General features: G+C 45.0%; 1 protein-coding gene across 39 annotated transcripts in view; it reads right to left on the bottom strand.

Annotated features, from left to right (window-relative positions):
• RIMS1 (regulating synaptic membrane exocytosis 1) overlaps positions 1-23,393 on the bottom strand; it is a 574,877-nt gene that overhangs the window by 93,463 nt on the left and 458,021 nt on the right. Inside the window, exon 1 of one of the 39 annotated variants that reach the window (XM_019496592.1) lies at positions 12,454-12,620. The exons of the other annotated variants lie outside the window; for them this stretch is intronic. Within the exon in view, the coding sequence (XP_019352137.1) occupies positions 12,454-12,605 (152 nt within the window). The 5' untranslated portion in view covers positions 12,606-12,620. Of the gene's footprint in view, positions 1-12,453; positions 12,621-23,393 lie in introns of those variants that run through there. 39 annotated transcript variants of the gene reach the window in all.

Raw genomic sequence — 23,393 nt, 5'->3', positions numbered from 1 at the left:
TGCTTTGAAGTATTTGAGGAATTATTTTTATATCACCATTTGCAACACTGAAAGTTTGGAAATATTAATCTGTGTACTGAAATATAAATATGCACAAATTAATATTACCTTTGTGTCTAATGTCGCTTCATTTGATTTATGTATAGTTAGTAACCTGTCTGTATAATATACTTATGGCATGATATTTACAAATAAAATGTGTTATAAAGTTACCAATTTTTAATTAATATTAACACCACAGTTTATCGTCTCTGGATCAATCACCAAACTCATCTTTAAAAATCATTTTTATATTCTTTCCAGTACACACATGACCCTGAATTTTCTACCCAAACAGACTATTTTCTATCTGTATTTCACTAGAAGAACTTTCTGTAATATAATCTCTAAAAAGCAATATATTGAAAATGTTGACATGTAGGGACATTCTGTCCCACCTATTAGATGCCTAAATGGATTTAGGTGCCTAAATGAGATCCTATTCTCACTGCTTGTGTCCTTGAAAAGTTGTACTACAAAAGGCAGGTGCCCCCTCTCTCTTCCCTACTGCTTTTTTTCTGACTCATTATTAAGGGTAACATAAGGGTGTACTACAAAAGTAGATGCATTAGTGGATTTCAGGGACTTGAAGAGGGCGGAATAAAACTGCACTTAGGAGTCTAAGTTCACTTTGAAGGCTAAGGCCACATCCACATGAGCATGGACGTTTCTTTCCCCAGGAATAAGAAGCAATGGCATATCTTGTGCAGCTGTAGTTGTCCTTGGGGAACGCTTGTGCCCTGCACCCTCTGGCGTGTGGCAGGTTACCCCAGGTTACATAGGGGAGGCTGGGGCCAGCACCGGCAATCCTGCCAGTTGGAGCTTGAGCAGCAGCTGAAGTGTGGCTTCAGCAGGCCAGGCTCCAGTTTTGGGTGGCGCTCACTCTGTCCCTGCGTGCATCTCCCCACTTTTTTTTTTTTTTTTTTGACGCCAGAATCTCCCAGGGTCAAAACCCTTCCCTGTGCTGCTACCTTGCAGCGCAGAGAACACCCGAATGTGCGGTACATGGCACCACAGAGGTGTGTCTGCAGTGCCACATACTGCATGGATGCAGCCTAATGGGTGAAATAGGATCTGGCCTATAGCTCACAAAACTGAAAATGAACTGGTTAAAGTGGATGATGTTCTGAGCAAAGCTTCTATATGCTTGGCTGCTTCAGTGGACATACTTTAGGACAGGGATGTATAGATGGTTGACAAAGGGCTGGTCTATGGGCATGACCAGGTCCGCGGACCCCTGCCCTGGCCCCGCCCTCTCAAGCTGGATCTAGCACATGTGGCACCCACTCCAGTTGGACTGGGATTGGGACACACGGTGTATCCACTCCGGCCATGTGGTGCAGTCCTAGACCAGCTGGGGAAGTGCCACATGCAGTGGAGATCCAAGACTGGCCAAAGCAAGTGCTGTGTGCAGTGTGGATCCCGGACTGGCTGGAGTGGGCATCATGCGCAGCATGGATCGTGGACTGCTGGAGTGGAAGTCACAGGCAGTATTCCTCCCAGGCCCTGCACCTGGGACTAGTCTGGCATGTGCTGAGTGCAGCATGTAGGTCAGATCTTGAGACCCAGGGTCAATACCAGGGGCCAGATGACAGGATTCCATGTGCTAGATCCATCCCACAGGCCATATCTTTGACACCCTTGTTTTACAACTTCCTGAATCACAGTCTGTTTGATACAAGAAACATCTATCTAAAAATGACTGAGCTTGTCCTTCAAAGTGTAGAAAGCCCACATTTGATTGACAATGATCTGAACTAAGACAATTCAGCACTAATAGAACAGTACTCTTTTTAACAGAATATATGTAGAGAGATTATTGGGAACTCAGCACAGCCTTCATATTTTTAGACTATGGTTCATTCTGTTAAAGCATAGCGTCTATACTATGTATATGGCTGTTCACGTAAACAGGACCAATGAGAGTGCTCATTGAGGAGCACCAATGAGAGGAGGTATGGGGGCAGTGTTGTGCCAGGCTCAATGGGTCACCTAGAATTGTGAGAATTTTCTTTCTTAGTAGGCATAAAAATATAATGAATAAAATAAAAACTGCAAGTAACATTTGAACTAAAAAGTTGAAATATGATTTCTAGAAATGTACTGCAGAACTTACGAATTCAGCTTAGAATTCCTCTATTTCCTGGTTCCAAAAAAGAAGTAAAAGAGCCCCTCTCTATCAGGATGTTCCGGGCCGCTACATTTTTCTCACAGGCTCTGAATATAATGGAACCAATGTTGCTTTCCTGATCCACCCAAACTCAAATCAAGTGCACATGCAACTCAAGACTGAGCCCAATGCTGATACTGACCTTTCGATCACACAACTCCCAATGCTGTCATTGGGTGCATATGGTAAACACCTCAGACAAAACATTGAAAATGGCATTTGCATTTGAATATAACCATGGATTTGTTCTTCTTTCTGAGAGATAAGTATATGTGCTTTTGTTTGACGAATAATTTAACAACATGCATACGCACTCCCTTAACAGCTTATTATGTCTTCTAATGTCTACAAGAATTTATAACAACATTAAAAGGGTTACATATTTGAATTATTTCTGCATTAATAAAAAGACAATATTAACTACACTCTCACTATCTGTGTATTATATTAGAGTCAATTTACAGATTTTTAATTACTTTCGTAATTGATGTGGACCAAATGGCTCACTTTCTTTCAACACAGTACTAAACCTCATTAATTCTAACATGTTTAAAAGCCTTTGGGACATTATGTTTTCTCTGTCCAGCTCAGATTTAGATGTGGATGCTTTGTGATGCAATATTGCTGATATACTGACTGAAGTACAGCACTAGAGTCCTATGAGAAGGCAGAAAACCAAGAGGCAAACTATGTGTAGATAAATGTGCTGAATTAAAGCTGCACCTTACCAGATAAAAGTGTTTTTTGAAACTCAACAACTGAATTAAATAGCAAACCTCCTAGTGATACAGTACTGTGGAACAAGGTTCACTGTTCACTGTATATTTATATATTAAAACGATACAATAAATTATGTGAAACAAAAGTGTAAAAAGGAACAAAAAACCTAACTGCAAAATTTGAGTCACCAAATATGATGAGCCTATGTTATAATATACTGAAACCCTTACAAGAGTAGTTCTAGGGACATGCCCTATTTTATTATTGTTGGTGTACATTCCTAGCAGCAGCACAGAGCACAGGCTGCAGATGTGGAGGAGGGCACCATCTTTATGGGAGATCCCCCACTCTGTGTTTGCAGGCGTTTGTGGGGAAATCCCCTGAAGACAAATTCTTCTGCATGCTGCATGGGGTATGTGACTGTAAGCAGAGAGCCCCGCTTACAGACACGTACCCCAAAGCTCTGAGTTTCCCCAGTCACCCAAATATGTCCCTGAAGGGGAAAGGAGGCAGCTCCCAGGGCTTGAGGGGTCTGATCTTGCCCAGGAATTCCTGGAGTGTGCAGAACTTAGCCCTTGCCCTGGGGAGGCTGGAGAGCCCCAGCATCTTCCGGCTGCCCAAGTTCTTCTTCCATAAGCAAACACATGTGGGCTACAATAAAGTGGCCCAATGTGTTACTACCTTCTGTCACAGACACAAATTTGAGCATTAGTGGTGAAACAGAAGGCATGGACATCTGTTTGCTTTCACATTATACCACAAAATTTTTTTTTATGGGGGCATAAAATTGACGTCTGTTTCCACCTTGAACCCCTCCAACCTTTTCCCATCCATGTTGGCTAAAGGGAGGACAGGTATCTGTTTTCTGACTGAGTGAACAGAAAGGTGAAGCATAAATGTATTGATTTTTGCACATCCTGGGTTAGGGTTGTTATTCTGTGCTTAGGTGTGCACCATGAAACTATAAAAGTGTACATGTGGTGCAAAGGGAGATAATCCAGAGCCTCAGCCTGATCAGAAGCACCCCAACAAAAGAATGGATTCAAGCCTTGTGAATTCCCTTTAGACTCACTGGTAGGTTAGTACTAAGCTATCCCTAGGCTGATTTGTGTGAAGACAGGAGAAACAACCTCTATTCATTACTAATGAACTAGCAAGACTGTGGTAGTTGACTAGGGCATCTGAGAGGATGACTCTGCATGAACATCTAGCTTGCCTATGTTTGCATCAAGAAGATGCCCTCAAACTGGGTACTTTCCAATCGGCAATTGTCTTCCCCCTTAATCATGGCCAGACCCAAGTATTACTACTATTATTGTAGTTGTTGTTATGCAGAAATGAAGAAACAAAAGTAATGGAAGATTGTCTTGGCATACAGGCTTGCCAACCCAATGAGAAGGGTTTTAAATTAAGTTCACTGGGGGATGGAGAAAAAGGCCCAGAGGTAAGTAAAGAGCCAGGGGACCTGGATAAAAAATTAGTAAGAGGAAGCAATAATTGAAGCCCTTGTAATGTTATCAGGGAGAGGATAGGGCAGTCAGTTAGATACCTGAAGTGTTTCTACACTAATACTAGAAATATGGGGAACAAAGAAGAACAACTTGTACAAGCAGAGAATTATGATGTAATTGGGATTACAAAAATTGGAGTACTGCCATGGATGGGTATAGCTCTGTCAGGCAAGGTAGACAAGGAGAAAAAGGTCATGTATACGTGTTTGGAGGTTCAGTATGAAGTAGAAGGCAGGTCTGTTGAAAAATTCTGTATATAGGTCAGAGGGAAGGGCAGCAGGGGAGATTTCATGGTGGGCATCTGCTACTGGCCTCCAAATGAGGAGGAGAAGGAAGGAAGTGGATGATATCTTCTTTAAATAACTGATGGAAGCTTTCAAATTACAGGACTTGGTTGTCGTGGGGGACTTTAATTATCAGGGTATCTACTAAAAGGTAAACACAGCAGTACATAAGGATTCCAGCAAATTCCTGGATTGTTTTTAGGATAACTTCTTGATACAGATGGCAGGAAGTCCAACTAGGAGAGAAGCTCTTCACTTACTGCTTGCAAACAGAGAGGTATTGGTTGAGAATGTGAAGGTGGAAGGTAACTTGAGTGACAGTGGGTAAATCTACACATGGCATTAATGCATCATAATTATAGCACATTTAGTTTAGTACCTGTAATAACTAAACTAAATGTGCTATAATTGGTGCTACTGTGCATTAGCACAAGCACACGTTTTTTAAGTGACACTAATGCGTAGTAGACTAATTCTACTGCACATTAGCAAGGCTTTTTTGTGCCGCACTAAGATGCAGTAGAATTAATCTACTGTGCCATTAGCATCTTGTGTATATGCACCCAGTGACCATAAAATGATAGAGTTTAAGATCCTAAGGGGAGGAAGGAAGGAGAGCAACAGAATGAAGACACTAGACTTCAGAAAAGCACACTTTAAAACATTCAGGGAACTGGTGGACAGGATCCCTTGGGAGGTAAGTCTGAGGGTAAAAGGAATCCAGAAAGGCTGGCTGTTCTTGAAGGAGGCCCTCTTGATAGCAGAGGAGCAAGCTATCTCGATGTGACAGGAGAATGGGAAATGCAACAGAAAGCCAGCCTAGCTAGACAGCACTCTCTTCAATGAGTTGAAGCTCAAAAACGAATCCTATACAAACTGAAAACCTGATCATAATACTAGAGAAGAGTATAAGAATATTGCCTTGGTATGAAGAAATACAATTAAGAAGGCCAAGGCAGCTGGGAAAGGGCATAAAAGTCAGTAAAAAGGAATTCTACAAATATGTCAAAAGTAAAGTGAAGGCCAGAGAAACCAAAGGTCCCTTACCAAAGGCAATCTAGTTATGCATGATGCAGAGAAGACTGAAGTATTTCATACCTTTTTCAATTTAGTCTCCACAAACATGTGGCCACTATCAGATGAGTGGGCTGTTGGCAGAAAATATAGGGAAGGAGATAAAAAGCCTAGAGTAGGAAAAGAATATGTTAGGGATTATTTAGAGAACCATAGGTGACTGGTAGGGAATGCACATGGGTGCATGTGCCCCCCTGATGGGGCCGGTGTCCCCCTTGATGGCTGACACTGACACTGTCGGCAGGCCACTGCCCCCCTGACAGGGCTGCCGCTGTTGGCAGCTTCCGCGGGTGCCCCCCCAGATTCAGGAGGGACCAGTCACTCATGTAGAGAACTGGATGATTTCAAATTGGCAGGACCAGATAGGATACACCCCAGGGTAGTGAAGGAATTGGCTGACGTAAATTCAGAGCCATAAGCTCGCCTCTTGAAGAACTGGTGGAGGTCAGGTGGGGTCCCAGTCGAGTGAAAAAGAGAAAATATAGTGCCATCTTTAAGGGATGAAGTAGGACCCAGGGAACTATAGATCAATTGGCCTGACTGACATCTGAAAAGATCATAGAGCAGCTCCTAAAGGAATCTATTGTGAAGCAGCTAGAGGAGTACAAATTCATCTAGAACAGCCAGCATAGATTCATCAAGAGCATGTCATGACTAATCAACCTGATTTCTTTCTATGATAAGATGACAGGCTCTATGGATAGAAGGAGCAGTGGATGTGATATACCTTGATTTTAGCAAACTTTCTGACACTGTTTGCCATAACATTCTCATTAGCAAGCTATAGAAATACAGACTTGCTGAAAGTACGATAAGGTGGATATATAACTTTGGATCTTCAGACTCAATGAAGTAGTCATCATTGGCTCAATTTATATTGGGAGGAGGTGTCGAATGTGTTCTGGATCTGCTACTGTTCAGCATCACCAGTAATGATTTGGGTGATGGGACTGAGTGCACACTTAAACTGGTGGATGACACCAAGTTGGGTGGAGTTGGGAGGACAGGGATAGGATCCAGAATGAGCTGGATAGACTGGGAAAATGGTGCACAATCAATCAGATGAGATTCAACACAGATAGATGAGTGCTAAATCCTCCACTTGGGAGCTAATAATGGCATTCACAAATACAGACTGGGGAATGACTGGGTAGACTGCATTACTAGAAAGAAGGACTTGGGGGTTCCAGTGGAACATAACCTAAATATGAGGCAAGAGGGTGGTCTTGTTACAAAAAACCCCAAAAGGATGTTGGATTGTATCAAGAGAAGTTTATCTTGCAAATCAAGGGAAGTAATTCTTCCATTCTATTCAGCACTAGTAAGGCCTCACCTTGCTGGACTAGATGTCCTCACGAGGTCCCTTTCAATCCCGCTTTCCTGTGACACTATGATTATATGTTGAGGTTACCTGCAACAGTGGGGGTGTGGACTCAAGGATCCCTGACTGAGAAAGTCTCTTGGATTCTAGAGAAAGTCTCTTGTCTATGGAACAAAATGTGGTAGAGGTGGTGCTGGTGGGTTCTGACAATAATCCTCCATCAGAGAGCATGGATTATAAAGTAAGGATGACCTGCACTGGATGAGTTATTGCCTGCTGATTCCCATGTTGTTGTCCTAGTAACCACAAGAAGAAAGTTAAAGTATGCAAAGCATTTTTGGTCACCCAGAAATGAATGACACTACATTACTGACTGGCATAAATGTACCACTCTGAATCATAGCACTATCCTCCTTCTTAGTAAGTCCCGTGCAAATACTTGGCATCCCACACATCTACAGATATCCTTTCAGATCCTTCAAACCAATCACTGATGATAACTCTACTTAATGGCAGCTCCAGGTAGAGGACTTGCAGGATCAGACCCAAATGAAAAATACTGCAATGACGACAATGTGCACAATTCTAACTATAATAAACACATGTCCTTTTTTCTCTGATCAGTGCCTTCTGTCAACAATCAATCATTGTCCAGTTAATAATAAGTTTAAGTTATTCTGGCTCCATGCTTAGTTGTTAATGTTTATCAATGATCTTATTTCAATTAAACCTTGAAGAATTCTTTTCTGCCCCATTACTGATGTCAGAAATGTCAAAATGTCTTTTGGGCATTTTGAATGTCTGGCAGTGTACATTTGGGTGCCTGCCACTTTAAGGGCTAGGAGCAGGCAGCCAGCAAGTGCCTGATTAGGGCAGCCATTTTAGGGCCCAGACACACAGGCTGGAGCAGCAGTTTGCAGCTAAAGAGCCAACATCAGGCTGAGATGCTGCTCATGGAACAACTTGGAAGTAAGGGCAGGATCTATGGGGATGGTTACGAGGTTCCTGGTCCTGTGCATGACCTAAAACTGCACCCTGCCAGGGAAGGGGTGTCTGGCGGGACTGTCTGTGGTGGACAGCCCCCAAGAAATACCAGACTGGCTACTCCACTCAGTGAAAGTCGGGTAGGGGCACCTTAACCCCAGTCCCCACCTTATGGTGTGTGATTGCGAGTGGGTGATTGTGAGAGCAGTGTGGGCCAGGCACACCAACAAAGAGGCACCTGAGCCCAGCAGAGGTGTAAGTCCCCAGAGCCCCCCAAAGTGGACAGTGTTGGTATGGAGGCCCACATAGAGTAGTGTGCAAAGAGGCACTCAAAGGACTGTGTGTATATGGGGTGCAGAGTAGGGCTGCTGTGGGTGGTTTGAAGGGCTGCACCAGGAGCATAGTAAGTAGGGCTATAAGGGCAGCTTGAAGGGCAGTGCATGGGCCAGCCCTATGAGCTGAGGGAAGAGTCAAGTTGCCCGGTGTGGGGCCAGGGACATATTCATCCCAATGTTTGACATAAGGATAAGGTCATATAGAGTAGGTGAACTTGCGGGATCCAAAGATGCTGCGCAGGCCTTACCGGACTGAGAGTAGCCAAGTCTGATGGCCAAGAGGGGTCACTCAAAGAGCAGGGCAGTTGAAAATGGCACAGAAATGGTCAGAGTGCAAGAGGCCCCTGTGAAAGTAGGGCGGAGTGAGTATGAGTGTGGAAGAGGTCAGGCAGTAGACTGAATCTATCTGGCCTCAGACAAGAAAGCATTATTCAACTTGTATGCCATCTATAAGCGGGGCGGGGGGGGTGTACAGAGATGTGGATAGCACCCCTGGCATACGGGCAGTGAACGGGCAGCCTCCTGCTTAATATATTATGATAACATTCAAGTCATGGCAGGCGAGTCAGGGCAGACAGCCCACCCACTTGCCTAGGGCAATCTCAAGATCTAGCCGAGGGAAGGCCCCCTGTCACAGAGTGCCAAAAACTTCTGAAACACAAATGTCCCTTGAACATATTAGGAATTATTAAAATATAGGATTGATGAATTGTGGCCTCCAGATCCTCAAGAACAAGCACTTTAAAATGGCAAATAGACCTGAAACTGCTAGACTGTGTTAAAGAAAGTAAAAATTGATCACGTTTTTTGATTATTTCATCTCCAAGTACAACAATAGATTAATAGGACAGTTCTTGCCCATGAAACACTCACAGAATTATGCCAGTCAGCCAAAATGAAACAGAGTATGTTCTGTGAGATATCTAATAACTTCTAACAACATTTTTCTTTTCATCCTTGTCTGTTCCAGGATAGTATTGATTTACTTAAAATTTTGCTCAGAAGCAAAGACAATAAAAACTATTATCTGACTTTAGTCACCACACATACTGACTACATTGACAATGATAAATGAAACACAGTTGAGGCACATTCCTTTCATGTGTTTAAAGTAAGAAATCTGCAGATATACATCATAGATGCCTCAAATCATCTCCTACCCATATAAGTTTACTTATGAATAGATGGTTTTATCATACTGTTCTTAAAATGCTGGTCAAATTTATAATGAAAACCATTTTATATCATTGCACTTACAAGTTATATAAGTTGAAATACCATGTTAACCTCCTAACCAATGAATCCTCCAGACTGAAGATTAATGCTACTTGCCACATATACTTTATTATGGTTTTCCAAAAGCTAATTACAGCTATATTGCAAGAAATACATTAGAGCCCATTGCTTATCCTGTTCAGACATGACTTCCTGCTTGATGAAATGGAAAATAAACCCTCACTATTAACTTGTTTGACAAATTCAAATTTGCTATTATCTCAAAATTTCCACAAGTGTTTTCACCATAAAAGTCAGACTACTTTTGTTTCTGTACTTTTTTCTTAACAACTTAAATTTTATTTTATATGGTATGGGTATATACTTACATATGAAATGCCTACAAACTTAAAATAATTATATATGATTATGAAAGAGTGAACTTGAATAATCTTCTGAAGATATGAATCTTAGGCAGACGTTATATTTAAGACATGATTAATTTGCTAGTTACACTATAAATAGTAACCGTTCCACATGTTCATGTAATTAATGACACAACAAATTGGAAAGTAGTCACAAAAATATTTCACAAAATATGTAAACCATTTTGGTAGCTGGCTTCCATTGTCCCTTCAGCTGAACATGTTGCAGGGTAGCCCCACCATGCAGGCTCATGCTAGCGGCCTAGCAAAGCTTGCTTGACAGCTCCCTGCATGTTGGCAGGCTGACAGCAGCAAGGTGCATCCCTGCATGGGACTGCCCCGGCTGTTTTCAGGGTGCCTAGTTGAGGGGAGCCTATTACTTGGGTTGGTGGATGACCCTCAGAGCTCCCTGCAATCCAGCATCAGAACATGCCTTGTACCTCAGCCCCCATGGGAGCTGTGGGATAAGGCAAGCACTGTGCCAGGCCAGGGTGAGCTGTAGGGCTTCCTCTGACTCAGCTGGCTGACTGCCTTCTCCCATAGCTCTCATGGCACTTGACACATCTCAGCCACAGGGACCCTAGATTTCAAAGAATTAATAGATTTCATAGACACTAGGGCTGGAAGGGACCTTGCAAGATCATCGGGTCCAGCCCACTGCCCAAGAGGCAGGAAGTCAGCTAGGGTCAAGGGATCCCACCAAGATAGGCATACAACTGTTTCTTAAAAGTGTCCAGAGTAGTTGGTTGTACCACCTCTGGGGGGAGTCTCTTCCAGGCCCTGGGGACTCTGACAGTAAAGAATTTTTTTCTTATGTCCAGCCTAAAATGGTCTTTGAGGAGGTTGTGACCATTGGACATTGTCTTCCCATAGGGTGCCCTGGTGAACAGTTGTTCTCCTAGTTCCTGATGCACACCCCTTATGGACTTATAGGCTGCCAAGTCACCCCTGAGCCTACGTTTTTCTAGGCTGAAGAGTCTCACATCTTTCAGCTTCTACATAAGGCCTGCTCTCTTGTCCTCTAATCATGTGCATGACTCTCCTCTGGACCCTCTCAAGCTTCTCCACACCCTTTCTGAATTGTGGAGCCCAGAACTGGACACAGTATTCCAGCTGTGGTCTCACCAAGGCTGAGTAAAGTGGGAGGATGACTTCCTGGATCTTGCTTGAGATGCATGAGTAGATGCAAGCCAGAGTCTTGTTTGCTTTGCTGGCTGTGCCATTGCATTGGTGGTTCATGAAGTTCCCAAGTCCCAGGGTTCCCATGCACCAAGACCTTAAAAAACACAGGTGTTCAGCTGGACTGTACACAAGGCTTTTTGACATCCTGGTGCACAGGGCTCTGGGACTGGCCCCAGTGCAGACTTGGGGAACAAAACACAATCAGATGATTGTTGGTCCCATCCTTGCAACTACACTGGGTCATGCTAGGTTGTGGACACCTGGCTTTCAATCTGCTGGTGAACAGGAGTCTGGGCTGGAGAAACTGGGATATCATTCCTGATCCTAAAATCCTACATCCTGTCAAGCACATGTGATATTGCAGGAGGAGCAATTGTTGGGATCAGGGATCAGATTCCATCACATCATTAAATGAATCAATACCTGAGGGCCTATGGACAATGAGTCAGGGTACTAGCAAAACCTCTGACTAAAGTTTTTGGAACATTAAAATTGTCCACAAGTGAAATTCTTATTAACAAATATGAGTTAATATGGAAAAAGGTTTTTGAGGTGAATCTAACCAAAATGTACTCTTTGCAACTTCAAGCAGAGATGGATTATATCAGGACTGGTGGAGAGAAAAAAGTTAATAGTGTTTCTCTTTCAGTAAATGGGACAGGGAGATTGGAAAAAATAGTCTGAACTAGTGGAGTTCAGGCTGGTCACTGGCCCCTACCTCCATCTGTTGAGGAAGGGACATAAATTCTGTCCCTGAAGCTGTTGCCCCTTTGACGTTTAAATTAGCAACTTTCCCCACCCTTCTGGGATTTTTCCAGGACTGAGGGATTTCTTCTTTTATATATCTGATCAAAATGACTAAATGGACTGAGAGACCTGTATGAAATGAGCTCTATGTTAACATTAATAAACAGGAATGCACATTGTATCCTTAAGATTAGGTTCCCTGGCTGCAAAACAAAATACGTTTGAACTCAAAGCAACCTTCAGTCACTGACAGACTTTCCTTACTGTATGAAAAAACATCCTAGAATTCCCCAGCAGGTAATCTACATATTAACTTTGCTCTTTCATATGATAAACAAGCTATGCATGGGAAAAAGGGCTTTAAAGCACCCAAACCACTAAGATTTCAAAAACTATGAAGCAGCAGAATTAGGTAAAACAGATGAGGGCAGGAAGCTAACCTGTACCTCAAATCAGCAACAGAATGACATCTCCTTTTCTTGTCTTCAAGATTCAATTTCTTTTCATTTTGCCCCGTCTTGCCATCTGATTCCCATGATATTTTTCCTTCTTTTTTGACATCATTTTTGCAGCTCTGTAAGGACTTTGACCTTTCCATAGCCACAACATGCAGGCATGCAAAATTAAATGTAGACAACTCAAACTGAAAATAATGGACTCCAGATGCTAACTCTAAATTCATCTGATGAAATGCTTTTCAACATTATATAAACATGGCTTTATGAGACAAAACATTTGAATGAATACAGTAATCTACTGTAATTTACATCTGAGAAGAATTACAAGTTTAATTTAAAAAATGTGTTATTTAATTTTATAAGACCTAAATCAGTACGGGTGAAAGAGAAAAATGATCCCAAAGTGCAGCATTCTAAAATATGAATATCTAAGTAGCAATGATTTGATCTTGTGAGATTTGCTCCTGACCAATTCCATTGACTTCACTGGGCATATAAACACCAGGAACATTCACACTCATAAAGAACCAATCATTAGGGGTCCAGCAAACTTGAGGAGATGGCTAAGCAGACCCTGGGGCTGGCTGCCATTTTCATGGGCTGAGTGTGGTGGGCTCCCCCTACACCTCTGATTGGCTACGGGGCCCTGGCAGTCCCACCTTTCCCTGCATCTTAATTATCCTGATTAAGCCCAGGGAAGCCATTAATCCATCCTTAATAGCCTATGGATTAATGGTTTCCCTGGGCTTAATCAGTGTATTTGTAAATTATGGTTTTGGTCCATCTCCAAGTGGAGGCAGCCTCTGCACCTCCTACTGTGAGTAGCACACTCCCCACCCCTTGCCCCTCTCCCCTTTCTGCAGGCCCCACCTTCCCCTCCAGCTTCCCCTTATGCTCCAAGACTTGTCTTCTTGCAGGTAAGTTTTGTTGGTTTTTTTTGTTTGTTTGGGGTTTTTTTGGGGGGGAGGGTTGTTTGCAACAAACCCACCAAAACTGCAGAGCCTGCTTTTTTTTTTTTTTGTGAACTGCCTGAAGTCGTAGTTTTCATGAAAATCAGGCAATCATGATAGGTCCCTATTAATCGTGGAAAGATGTTTGCATGTGAATAGCTTTTCTCACAATAAAAGTCCCATTAAAGTGAAAGTGTTCACTAACCTACAGAAAGTCAATAGTATATGCAAGTCTTTGCAGGATTTTGACCAAACGATGAATGGGAGTAAAGAGATGTTAATTATGGACAAGGCTGCAAAATGCTGTTAATATGACTGTTACTGACCAATTTGTTACAACTTTTGTTATCAACTTTTTTTCAACTACTCATAAATGTATTTTTTAAAAGTGGTGTCATTGATTCAAATCTGTTTAATTTGATATAGATAACCAAGTACCCTGGTAGCTCACAATTTAGACCCAGGGACTTAAGAGGGGGGAGAAATTAAAACAATTATTATAACAAGGTATTCTCACACAGATCTGATTCAACTCCAATTCTCTTCAATGGGATAAAGCCTGAGCCTATTCAAACTGATCCAAAGCTCAGTGAAGTCAGTAGCAAAATTTAAACTGACTTCAGTAAAGCCCAATCAGGTCCTATAGGGTGCAAACAGGAAATGCAGGCTGTTTGCAAGGTGTTATAGATTTTTTTTTTCAAACAGAAAACACATCTTAACTAGTAAACACTAAATTATACATTGCCTATAATTTATGAATGTATATAATTCATACCTTTATATAATATATAATTAATAGAATTCGCACCTTACATGGCTTTATTTGCATACATTATAGCTTCAGAAGCCATCAGTATTCTCCTTCATCTGAACTAGGAAAGGATGCCATTAGCGAATTATCAAACCAATATTAATACAGTACTATATATTTATGTGGGTGCGTAGAAAGTCACATATATTCTTATACACATCTATATAGTGTTCTATTCAGTTTATACAAGCACATTCACAAGTATATGCATATTATATGCATGTAATATATATATGTATGTGTGTGTGTGTGTGTGTGTGTGTGTGTATTAGGTACAATCTATTTAAGTCAGGAAATGCTATCCTATTTTTCAGGGATATAGCTTGCACCATGTTGGTTTAAAATGCAGAGGCAGACAAAAGTTTTGGGCTAGAGGTGATAACTTTTATTAGACCAACTGAATAGTAGCCAAAAAAATCTTTCTTTGTAAGCTTTTGGGTCCAAACACCTTTCTTCAGGCAGAGGAGAATTGAAAGATTGTAAAAGTTCTCCCAGGCAGAAAAGAAACTTCATCTTGCACAGGAGAGGTAAAGGATGGTTTGGTTCCCTTGGGTTTCAAAGGCCATTTGTAAAAAAGTTGCTCTGTGTGTATGCAGATTATTTTTTTGCTACTATTTGGTTGGTTTAATAAAGATATCGCCTCTAGGCCAGGACTTTTGTCTGCCTTTGTGCTATTTCCCTGAAACATGGAAAATATTGTAATTAGCTGTTTGGAAATGTAAACTTCATTGCTAAACAGGAAATAAGCAAAATTCAACTCCCTGTCTAACATCTGACATGTTCAGGGAAGAAACTTGCTAGAGCTTGGCCTCTGCCTAATCTGCATATTCACAGAGCACCTTTTTCCACAAATGAATTTTGAAACCCAGGGGACCACCCCATCCTTTACATCCCCAAGATTCAGATTCAAATTATGCTCCTGAACCTGCCCTATATTTCTTATTGCACCAAATGGACTTATCAGATTCTAAACAGATTCTATTTTCCTTCTCCAATACCAAAAGGAGATGCTGGAATTATATGGTAAAACCAAGGTCCTGTTCATTATTTTGTTCCTCGTTTAGGGCCAGATTCTGCTATCCTATTTTGACGAGGTCCCTTTCAGCCCTCAACTGCTGCGCATAGTTTCTTCCCAGTAGCTCAGTACTTAAAACTGGTTGTAAAAAGCATGGATTTAAAAAAAAGGGAGGTCTATTGTGGAAAGACAAGCTTCTGGTAGTAAAATGTTAATCTTCTTATGACTGAATCAGATTCTTCTGACATTACTATTAATAAATAGTTGAAATGGAGTTGATGTAGCTCTGATGGAATTACTTGGACAACTAAGGTGGGGAAAACTTTTGGCTTGGTTTTGGAAAGAAAATGGAAAGCATTGAAGATTTGTATTCTGGTGTTGTATCAGTTGTACTAAAAAAATGTCAATACCTGTGGACAAGCCCCACTTATAGGGTATATACAGATATTTGGGGAGGTTAGGAGGAGGTTAAATTGAGTTAAAAATGGCCACCCAAAATAGGGTGAGTCAGGATGGGGGGCTAGTAGGGGAGAATTTGGGGGACAAGTGGTAGTCCACGGGGGGACTTGGGTAATCAGGGGGTCCAGCAAGGTCCACAGGGGAGATCGGGGGGATTGGGGGAAAGTGGGGACTGCAGGTGGGGGGAGGGTTGATGGGATAGGTTTTAGTGGCATTGGGGGGCTAGCGGGGTCTGTGGGGGTGGGATTTGGGGGGGGGTTCAGGGACCAAGTGGGGTTTGTGGGGAGGCTTGGGAAGATTGCAGGGGCATTCGGCAGGATTGAAGAGGTTTTCCAAACTCACTAAACCCCCGACTGATTTCCTGAGCCCACCCTGATGCCACCAACCTGCCTCTAATCCAGCAAACCTCTCCTGGGACAGGTTTTACTAGTCGTCACAAGTCCTGGAAGCCTGACTAAAGCAAGTCAGAGTTGGGGGAGGGGTGTACAGATTGAGGGGCTTTTTCTGCCCAAGACCAGGAGCCCCCCCCTCCTCCCCCCACCACATGAACAACCCCTTCCCCAGCAAAGCAACCACCCACCCCTTCCCCAAGCCCAACTTACTTCCTCAGATCCCAGCACTGGCAAATGCGATAAAACTACTGCTGGGAGCAGCTTGCAGGATGTGGGGTTTGAGAGACCGAGATGGCTGGCTGGTCTGCAAGGCGGAACACTGCAAACCAGCTAGCCCTCTATCTAGGTGTGGTGCAAGAGGTCCGGGGGCTAAAAACAGCCCAGTGCCAGGAGGGGTAGAAAAAGCACAGCCCCAGGGCTGGACCAATGACTGAGCTTTCCCAGCCCCAGGGCTGCTCTGGTAACTGTACAGAAGTTCACGTGGATTCTGAACTTTAATTCAGTCAGACCTGATCTGATTTAGATGACCTCTGAGAGAGAGTTAAATTAGATTAATAGATTCATAGATATTAGGGTCGGAAGGGACCTCAGCAGATCACTGAGTCCCATCCCCTGCCCCAGGCAGGAAAGAGCGCTGGGGTCAGATGACCCTAACCAGGTGCTTGTACAGTCTCCTCTTAAAGACCCCCAAGGTAGGGGAGAACACCAACTCCCTTGGAAGCCCATTCCAAATTCTAGTGACCCTTACCATAAAGAAGTTCTTCCTGATGTCTAAGCTGAATCTGGTCAGTGTCAGTTTGTGGCTGTTATTTCTAGTTACTCCAAAGGGTGCCCTGGTAAACAGAGCATCTCCTATCTCTTGCTGTCCCCCCTGATGACTTTGTAGACAGACAGATTGGGGGGGGGGGGGGACACACACATATTTTTAAATCCATCTAACCTTCTTGTACTCCTGTATAGTTCACACTTAGATAGACTTAACTAGGGATCTAAGTATGAGGTCTGTGTCTGGACAAACTGAAGTAGATTGGTGGCCATTTTTTTTACATGATGTACTCTCCTCCTAACCTCCCTGAATGTCTGTACCTAGCCACAGTGTAATAGGAACACCATTTATATTAAATTATGATTAAAAAGAGGAATTCAGAATGTTTAAGGATACATAAATATCATACACATTCAAATATAAAAGACACCAAGAAATAAGGGGTGAGTACACTGATTTTATGGTAAACTATGTAGATAAATCTGGCAATGTTTATTATATTTTATTTATTTTGCAAAACTAAATGCTTCAACAAAAAAACTTTGAGTTCTGGAGTAAATTTACCTAGGATCAGAATCAGACAATGTATGCATTCTGCAGGGGTTTTTTTCTTTATATCAAGTCAACAAAGTTTTTCACTTTATCAGCTGCTTGAAGGGTTTCCATCTTTATGCTCATTTCAACCATAAAATTTATTTCTAAACTAACTGTAAAGTGTCAGTAGACTTAGGCCCTAGCATGAGTGAATTTATCCTGTGAATGTAATAAGCAGTTACATTTAGAGATCTCTTTATTTGCTAATAGATACTGTGTAAGTTTTCACCTATTAAGAATATAGCTTAGTGCCTTATTGAAAAGTCACCGAGGCAACTAAATCCCAATGTTATGAAAGTGTTTAACAATGAAACTATCAACCATAAGTACTGCTATAGTAAGGAGGGCTGCAGCTTAGTTTTTTGGTTTGGATGGCACATCAGATGTGACAATTTTAGAATTTTTGTAGGATTTGCTTCTACATTATCATAAGACCTCTTAATAAGGTTGTACAACCCCTTAAAAACAACATATAGCCAATCATGATGTAAATATAAAATTCGTAAGAAGAAATACAACCTTATAAAAGCTTAAGTGTCTACACTTGGAAGGAGTCCCATATAGCTGAGCCGGTAGGGAGCCGCGCTCCCGAGCCGTGTGGCGCGAACAGAGCGTGCAAACAGGGAGGGCTAGGAAGGGGACTGTCCCCCCAGGCCAGGGGGCACCCCCGGGGCTAACCCTTGGGGGAGCAGGCTCCTGTGGCAGCGGATCCCCCCAGCGGGGGAGCGTAGGGGCAGAACTGCCGGCAGGCACTTCCGGGAAGACCGGGGCGCCTGATTGGCCGTTGGAGCGGGGCGGGTAATTCAAACCGTGGGCTTTAAAGCCGCGGAGTGACGTAGTTCCCAGCACTCGGGAACCAGCAGTGGGAAGGAGAGGAGGCAGCACACGTGTGTCCCGCACGCACGTGTGCCCTTTTTACCAACCAGCTGACCGGAGGCGGCGGCGGCAGCAGCAACAGAGGAATCGGCAGCGGGGGCAGCAGCAGCTGATCCCCCGAAGGTAAGTGGGGCGGAGGGACCCGGCACAGCTGAGCCGGATCCGGAGGGGAAGCCCCCCGGGTCCCATATAGCTGAGCCGGTAGGGAGCCGCGCTCCCGAGCCACGCGGCGCGAACAGAGCGCGCAAACAGGCGCGCTCTGTAAGAGCACACCGGCGTTTGCGCAGGCGTTCGCGCCGGCGGGCGGGCCAGGAGTGGGACTCCTGTAGGGGTAGGGCGTAGACACCGCGCAGGTCTACAAACAGCAGCTTATAGAATGGTGTCTACAAGGAGTGCTGCTAGGGCCTCTGCCCAGGGGGGCAAGGCTACCCGGGGCAGGTCTGAGGCCTCCACCCAGACCGAGCCCATGGGGGAGCTGGTGTCCCCCTACCTCCTGGCCTGTGGGGTATCCCCAGCAGGGCTGGGGGGGCAGAGATTGGGGGCCCCCACACCTGTCTGGCAGGTGCCCGTCTTAGGGCTCTGGAGGCGCAGGTGAGGGAGCTCCGGGAGGAGGTTAGCAGGCTGAGGGGGATCAGGGAGGCGGAGGATGAAATTGATAGTTATTTCCTTTCCCTGCAGGCCCAGGCACCAAAGGAAGAAGCACCCCGGGGAATACCCTCCACAGCAGAGTGGCAGACAGTCACAGCCAGGACCGGAGCAGCACGCAGCGAACCGGTACCAGCTTCTCCAGTCTGACTGGTGAACAGGTACGAGGCCCTGGCGACCCTGCAGGAGATGGAAGGGGAGGAGGAAACCCTTGAGCAAGAAGAAACACCACATTCTTCACACTCCTAACAGATCCAGAGATCCACGAGGACCCAGAGGAGGAGGCGATGAGTGCTCGTCATAGGGGACTCCATCCTGAGAGGTACGGAAGGACCCATCTGTCGCCAGGACCCCTCGGCACGAGAGGTATGCTGCCTCCCTGGAGCAAAGATTCAGGATGTGATGGAGGTAATCCAGGCCAGGATCAAGCCCACCGATTACTACCCCATGGTCCTAGTCCATGTGGGTACTAATGATGCGGCCAGGAGAACCCCCGATCACCTGATGGAGGACTACTGTGCTCTGGGTGGCGTGCTGAAGGAGTTCGGTGCCCAGGTGGTTTTCTCTTCCATCCTACCAGTGACCGGACGAGGAAGATGGCAGGAGAACTGCATCAGAGAGACCAACTGGCGGCTTCGGCAGTGGTGTCTCGAGGCAGGCTTCGGCTTCCTGGACAATGACCCGCACATCACGACGAGGGACATGCTCAGCTGGGATGGGCTTCACCTGTCCCCCAAAGGTAAGCGTGTGTTTTCTACTAGGTTGGCGGATCTCCTACGGCGGGCTTTAAACTAGGCTCGTCGGGGGGAGGGGAGTACGAGGGCAGGGGAAGCTGTGGACCACCAAACCATGTGGCACCCACAAGGACAGCCCAGCCTGAAGAAGGAGAACATTGGGAACCTGAAAGCCATGGGGAGGCCAGCACTACAGAACAGGTAAGAAACAAGAAGTTAAGGAACAATGGGCCCCTTGGGACTCGGAGCGGGGGGGCAGCAAAGGCACCAGTCGCAGGGTTCAAGTGCCTATATACTAATGCTAGGAGCATGGGGAACAAGCAGGATGAACTAGCACTCCTGCTTGCACTAAACACCTATGACTTAGTGGGGCTAACAGAGACCTGGTGGGATTCATCCCATGACTGGGCGGTACATATTGAGGCCTATAGATTGTATAGAAAGGACAGGTCGGGGAAGAAAGGGGGGGGGGGGTTGCACTTTATGTCAGTGAGCAGTATACATTAACCCTCATCAAGACAGAATCCGAGGTTGAGGAAGTAGAAGGATTGTGGGTTAGGCTACATGGGGGGCAAGGAGAAAGGGATTTGGTAGTAGGGGTCTGCTACAGACCCCCACACCAAGGGGAAGAAATAGATGCGGGGCTCCTGAGGCAACTCTCGGAGACCATAAAAGCTAAAGAGGCGGTAGTCATGGGGGACCTAAACTACCCGGACATCTGCTGGGAGACGCAGACAGCAAGGTCCCATCGCTCACACAGGTTTCTAACCTGTGTACAGGACCTCCACCTGACACAGGAGGTGCATGGTCCCACTAGAGGGAATGCCATACTGGATCTGGTATTGGCAACAGGGGATGACATGATAGGGGACCTCCAGATCGGTAGCCATTTGGGAGACAGTGATCACCTTATAATAGAATTCACCATAAGACGGCGAGTGGGTAAGGTAACTAGTAGGGTGAAAGTGCTAGACTTTAGGAAAGCTGATCTCAATGCACTCAGGCGATTAGTCAAGGACGCACTGCAGAGTAGGAGTTTTGATGGGATGGGAGCCCAAGAAGGGTGGCTGTGCCTAAAGGAAACGATCCTTCGGGCACAAAGCAAGACGATCCCCGAGCGAGGCAAAAGAGGGAAAGGGGCCAGGAGGCTTCCATGGCTGACCAGAGAAATCCAGGGCAGCCTAAGGGCCAAAAGGGGAGCACATAAAAAGTGGAAACAGGGTGAGATCACAAAAGATGAATATACCTCCTCTGCTCGTGCTTGTAGGGAGGCAGTTAGGCGGGCCAAAGCTACCATGGAGCTGAGGATGGCAACCCAAGTAAAGGACAACAAGAAATTGTTTTTTAGATATATTGGGAGTAAAAGGAAGGCCCAGGGAGAAATAGGACCGCTGCTAAATGGGCAGAAACAATTGGTGACGGACAGGGGGGACAAGGCTGAACTCCTCAACGAGTTCTTTGCCTCAGTGTTCCTAAGTGAGGGGCACGACAAGTCTCTCACTGGGGTTGTAGAGAGGCAGCAGCAAGGCGCCAGACTTCCATACGTAGATCCTGAGGTGGTGCAGAGTCACTTGGAAGAACTGGATGCCTTTAAGTCGGCAGGCCCGGATGGGCTCCATCCGAGGGTGCTGAAGGCACTGGCCGACATCATTGCAGAGCCACTGGCGGGAATATTCGAATGCTCGTGTCGCACGGGCCAAGTCCCGGAGGACTGGAAAAGGGATAACGTGGTCCCCATTTTCAAAAAGGGGAGGAAGGAGGACCCGGGCAACTATAGGCCAGTCAGTCTCACCTCCATCCTTGGTAAAGTCTTTGAAAAAATTATCAAGGCTCACATTTGTGAGAGCCCGGCAGGGAAAATTATGCTGAGGGGAAACCAGCATGGGTTTGTGGCAGGCAGATCATGCCTGACCAACCTAGTTTCTTTCTATGACCAGGTTACGAAACGCCTGGACACAGGAGGAGGGGTGGATGTCGTATACTTAGACTTCAGGAAGGCCTTCGATATGGTATCCCACCCCATACTGGTGAACAAGTTAAGAGGCTGTGATGTGGATGACTGCATAGTCCGGTGGGTGGCGAGTTGGCTAGAGGGTCGCACCCAAAGAGTCGTGGTGGATGGGTCGGTCTCGACCTGGAAGGGTGTGGGCAGTGGGGTCCCGCAGGGTTTGGTCCTTGGACCGATACTCTTTAATGTCTTCATCAGCGACTTGGACGAGGGAGTCAAATGTACTCTGTCCAAGTTTGCAGATGACACAAAGCTATGGGGAGAAGTGGACACGCCGGAGGGCAGGGAACAGCTGCAAGCAGACCTGGATAGGTTGGACAAGTGGGCAGAAAACAACAGGATGCAGTTCAACAAGGAGAAATGCAAAGTGCTGCACCTAGGGAGTAAAAATGTCCAGCACACCTAGAGCCTAGGGAATGATCTGCTGGGTGGCACAGAGGTGGAAAGGGATCTTGGAGTCCTAGTGGACTCCAAGATGAACATGAGCCGGCAGTGTGACGAAGCCATCAGAAAAGCCAATGGCACTTTATCGTGCATCAGCAGATGCATGACAAATAGGTCCAGGGAGGTGATACTTCCCCTCTATAGGGCGTTGGTCAGACCGCAGTTGGAGTACTGCGTGCAATTCTGGGCGCCACACTTCAAAAAGGATGCGGATAACCTGGAGAGGGTCCAGAGAAGGGCAACTCGTATGGTCAAGGGCCTGCAGACCAAGCCCTACGAGGAGAGACTAGAGAAACTGGACCTTTTCAGCCGCCGCAAGAGAAGGTTGAGAGGCAACCTTGTGGCTGCCTATAAGTTCATCACGGGGGCACAGAAGGGAATAGGTGAGGATTTATTCACCAAGGCGCCCCCGGGGGTTACAAGAAACAATGGCCACAAGCTAGCAGAGAGCAGATTTAGACTAGACATTAGGAAGAACTTCTTCACAGTTCGAGTGGCCAAGGTCTGGAACGGGCTCCCAAGGGAGGTGGTGCTCTCCCCTACCCTGGGGGTCTTCAAGAGGAGGTTAGACGAGTATCTAGCTGGGGTCATCTAGACCCAGCACTCTTTCCTGCTTATGCAGGGGGTCGGACTTGATGATCTATTGAGGTCCCTTCCGACCCTAACATCTATGAATCTATGAATCTATGAGTCCACTGCCTTGGTCCAAATGTCACCTAGAGCTTTCCTTTCTAGGTACTGTATGCCTTTATATTTATGCTACCTCAAGTGATGCTAGTTAGTGTGCCTAAGGAACTTTACTGGCAAAGCCAATAGCCACCTATGGATTTTCAGGAGCCTAAGGAGTTAGTTGGGAATTTTGTGAATCAAGTTTCTGGACTTAGGCACTTAAATTCCTCCTAAGATTTTTGTGGATCTGAGCATCAGTCTCTCAGTCTATCCTTCTAAAGCAGGTCAGCTTTGTATAAATCAAACTTGGCCAGAGAAAGACTGAGTATATTCTACAGCATTTATACTTAACTTGAGGCATAAACTCAAGTTCTTCCTCTGCCACAAAGCAGAAACAGGATTTCCCAGACCCCAGCTGATGGAAATATTGATCCTTACAAAGCTTGAGTTTCTTTCATTCCACCTTGGACACCTGAAAACCTTCCTGACAAATCTGGGTCAAAATGTTTATGTGACAAATTTTATTTTGATGAATCTATACTTTCCAACAGAAAAAAAAAAGTCA

The sequence above is a fragment of the Alligator mississippiensis genome, chromosome 1 (genome assembly GCF_030867095.1).
Source record: "Alligator mississippiensis isolate rAllMis1 chromosome 1, rAllMis1, whole genome shotgun sequence".
Taxonomy (NCBI): Eukaryota; Metazoa; Chordata; order Crocodylia; family Alligatoridae; genus Alligator; species Alligator mississippiensis.
The sequence above is the reverse complement of the archived record's forward strand: the minus strand, read 5'-3'. Positions and strand labels throughout refer to the sequence as shown.